This window comes from Mustela nigripes, chromosome X (assembly GCF_022355385.1).
Source record: "Mustela nigripes isolate SB6536 chromosome X, MUSNIG.SB6536, whole genome shotgun sequence".
Lineage (NCBI taxonomy): Eukaryota > Metazoa > Chordata > Mammalia > Carnivora > Mustelidae > Mustela > Mustela nigripes.
Window position 1 is genome coordinate 69,641,688 of NC_081575.1, and position 4,121 is coordinate 69,645,808.

Below are 4,121 nucleotides of genomic sequence, written 5' to 3' on the forward strand. Positions count from 1 at the left end.
CAGGTGGAGTAAAAGAAACTGATGCAAATCTGAGCCCTCTACATTGCAAGAATTGTACTATGGAGCGCCATCCCTCTTTCTCCCAGAAGGCTTCCAGGGATGTATGCTACAGGGGAACAAACAAACTTTCTTGAACTGGGAATCAAGAGACCAACTTCCCTTTTACCATTGACCATAGTTGTAGGGTCAAATCATTGTATGGTCAAATCATTTGATCTTGGACAAATCATTCCCCCTACCTCAGGGCCTCTGTGCAATCCAAGGGGATCAAACAAAATGGACTCACATGGCCCCTCACAATTCTAAAAATCCGAGACTCCAACTGATGCCAGCAAATGTAAAGAGCCAGTATGCTTGTTTTCACTGCTCCAAAAGATTAAAACACAAGGACAGAAAATGGGGAGCTGTATTTAAATCTAGACAGAACTATTCAAAGTGCCATGCAAATACCAGGCAACTAAATGCCACTCTAGACCTCTGAGAGTCCCATACCATCACAGAAGCCCTAGGGTGCAGCTGTCCTGCTAATCCTCAGTCTATAAACATAGGTCTGTCCACCCTAAATACCAAAAAGCTTTGGCTACCATTTGACTAAGGAAGTTAAATTACTTCATCTTTTCACAGAATATCAATGTTCAGCTGCTAAGTATTTCTCTACTGGGCATTGTGGGGGCGGGGGTGGATAGATAAAGGGAGCCAGAATCCTAGTTAATTATCATTTAGCTACAGTGTTTAAAGTTTCAAGTATGAGAAGCATGTCTACTGATTTTCTTCTTTGATAAGCTGTTATATAAGTTGGAGTATGCTAGCAAGACATTTTTCAGCTCAGGGTAACTTTACAATGCACAATGTAGAAGATATGTCAGTCCCAACATTATAGTTTTGTCATGAATGTGATGCCAGCTTAGGATGGGTGGTCAAAGAGCACAAATGATGTTTAGAGTATCACAATGACGACTCTGAATGTGGTAGTAAATACAGAAATCCTGGGCCCCTCATTCCAAGAAACTTATGTGCACAACTTGCCCTCTTCCCCAAAAGGAACAAATTCACTATTAGTCTCCTAACCTCCTCAAAATGATTCTTGAATGCTTGCTTCTCTTAAATTTCACAGGACAAAATATGGTAGTTAAGAAAATACTTATTTTAAGTTCGCTAAATTTAGTTGAATAAAGGGCTGAACAAGTGGAAGACAACTACCAAAGCTAATGGTTTGCTAAGAAGGGCACAAACACCATAAAGATCACAAAACACACAAAACAAAACTGCTCGTGAAAGGTTACTCTTGAGTAATTAATTATTCCATCAGTAAGATTCCTGTTCGCAAACTAGCAGTAGTGAATAGACTTCACACTCATCCTATCTACCCCCCAAAAAGAGAACCGGCATGCAAAGGGTGAGTTTATTTCCATAGATTTTTTAAATTGCTGCTCAGAAGTTGTCTAGCAAGACGGCATATTTCTACCAGAATTCCACAGGGGCGCTGATCCTCACTAGAACACGGAGGACAATCAGTCTCAAATTGCAGGTAAGTGTGAACAAGCCCACCTTCTGGTCAGTGCTCAAGGACCCGCGCTGAAAATACGATTAAAAGTTGTTTCAACTGTGGAGTAGTGATTACAGCTGTTACAGTGTTACAGCTCCCACTCCAAAGGAGAGCCTGCTCCTGCTGGCATCAGCTCTGGACACGAAAAAACAAGCACCGCGGGCAGAGAATCTCACCAGGAGCAGAAGGGCCAAGCTGCTGCCGTTAGTCCGCCAGAGGGGCAGCACCCGCACCTCGGCGGCCGGGAGAGCCGCCAACTTTCCCCGAAGGCAGCCGGTAGCTGGGGGCGGCAGGCGGCGGGCGCCGGCCGCCGGCCAGGGTTCCCAAGTGCAGGGGTCCGGAGGGAGTCTGGGTGAGCTAGACCAGGACAACCTGCCCCGGGGCAACCTCTCCCGGCTCGTCTGCCCCCTCCCTGGTCCGGCCCTGCAACTTGGCTGGAAGTGGCAGAATCCTCCCCAGGGCGCTGTCGGGGAGGGCCCCCGCCCTGCCCACAAGGGGAAGGGGCCTCCGCCGCCGCCGCCCCTCCTAGGTGACTCACCTGGTGCCCGTCCTGGGAGTGTGGGGGGAGTGTGGTTTCTCCCGGTTCCAGCGGCTGCTGCTGCTGAGGTGATGGCTGCCTGAAGTGGCGGGTGATGGGACCGTCAGGGTCAAGGCCACCGGGGCTGCTCAGGGTGCCAGAGGTGCCAGGGGTGCTGGGGCCAAGGCGGGACTCGGCTCCCCGTTCCCGCCGCAACTCGGACCGCAACTCTAGGTAGCAGCATAACGTCAGCAGGTGGAGGGCCAGCGAGAGGCCAAAGAAACCCAGGAAGAGCCGGCAGCTGTTCCCTTCGCCCGCCCGGGCAGGGGCCCCGCGACAGCCGCAGCCCTTGCTCCCCCGCTCCCGCGGCGCTGCCGTGGGCAGAGGTTCTCTGCGCTCTACCTCTGGGTAGCCCATGGCCTCCGGAGACACCCACACTCTGAGGCCCTGGAGCCGCAGCGTCTGCCTCAGCCGTTCAGGACCCCTGACAGGCGGCTACTGCCCTGCCATCGGCTGGGGGCTGCAGGGACCCGTTCCAGAGCAACGGAGGCTGGGCGGAACAGAGCAGAGAGCTGCCGCATGTGCAGCTCCACTCCGAGGGGTGGGAAAGGGAGGAGGAGGGGCGGGAGAGAGGGGCGGCTCGGCCCGCGGGGAGAATGAGGGAGGTGGCCCAGGCCGACCCCGCCCCATCCCCCAAGAGGCTGCCTAGGCGCCCAACCACCGGCCCGCCAAGCCTTGGTGCCCCGCCCCCTGCCATTCCACCCTGGGCCCCCAGCCACGGGGCGGGGCCTTGGGGGCGTGTGGGTTCGCCTCTGCCTGACTGCCCCACCCAGTTCTTCCCGCTTGCGCCTGTCCCAGTTGGTGACCGCCGCTGTCGTTCATCTCTGGACTCCGCCCCAACTTAACCCTATAGCGCCTTACGGTTGGGGGGGAGGAGAAAGCGAGGAGGGGGGAGGCCGAGAAGAATTTGGGAACCTTGGAAAGAAACTGGAGCAAAGAAAAGGAAACAGAAACTAGAATTAATAGAAATGTTTGCAATTAACTGCAGTTGTTAATAAGATCATCCAGTACTTATCTGTTGCTTTCAATCTTCAAAGAGTTTAACAGACGTTAAACTAATTAAAACAGTTCTTGGTTTGGAATGAAACCATGCCTGCTGTGTTTGCAATCCTGTGGCGCGCCAAAAGAAAAAGGAGACCCAGAAGCCTGGGAGCCAAAGGGAGTGAGATTGGGATGGGACTGAGGCAGCCCTACTCCTAGAGTGAATCTGGGGCCTCAATATAAGAGGCCAAAAGTGCACCTATGCCAAGTGGAACTGAAGTGATGTTGTCCCACGCAGGTTCGAACAGTGCCCTGAGATTTCTTGATATATTAATAAATTCAACAAATATGTGTGGGTCCCTTCGCAATGCCACAAGTATTGTAGGAGATGATCCACAGCCAGTGGAGTTTCTCTTCTGCCTCAGCAACAGGAGTTTTGAATGAAGAATATGTGCCTTCAATGCACAACTGGGGAAACCGAGGCCCAGGTGAGGTGCATTTTTACAAGGGTGGTCCACAGAACAGCCAGGCAATATTGGCATCTCTATTTGCAGGCAACTGTTCTGGCCTCTCCACCCCTCCCCTCCTCTCCCTGGAGTAGTCCCTGGGGGAAGTTCAACAAGTCAGCCAAATGTTCCAGATGTACACTGCTGCAACTGCAGCATCTTCAACAGCTGAACCAATGAGAAAATATTTCAGAGCAAAAACCAAAAAAACAAAAACAAAACCCCCCAAAAAGGCAAATGTCAGAACAATACACCCTGAAATGAAGGATGGAAAGGATTAGTTGAGTCACAATGACAAGAGTTACTAGTCTGAGATTATAGAGAGCTAAATGTCCATAGCAGGGGAAATCTGTATGCTTCTTGGTCACTGTGTACTCCTATTCCCATGTTATGAATGATTAGCAGTTTTATTGACTTGTCAAGGATAGGCCTAAGACCTAGGCTGAGGGGAAAGAAGAAAAATAGGGAGATATAGAAAAGAAGACAAAAGCAGAGAAACAAACAAAAGCAA

The 4,121-nt window shown here is 51.1% G+C and overlaps 1 protein-coding gene across 1 annotated transcript; it reads right to left on the minus strand.

The window, feature by feature from the left end:
- Nucleotides 1-1,718: 1,718 nt before the first annotated feature.
- LOC132007106 (ectodysplasin-A-like) lies at nucleotides 1,719-2,681 on the minus strand. Its single transcript, XM_059385237.1, has one exon. The coding sequence runs from the start codon at nucleotides 2,478-2,480 to the stop codon at nucleotides 1,719-1,721; it is 762 nt and encodes a 253-aa protein (XP_059241220.1). The 5' UTR covers nucleotides 2,481-2,681.
- Nucleotides 2,682-4,121: the final 1,440 nt, after the last annotated feature.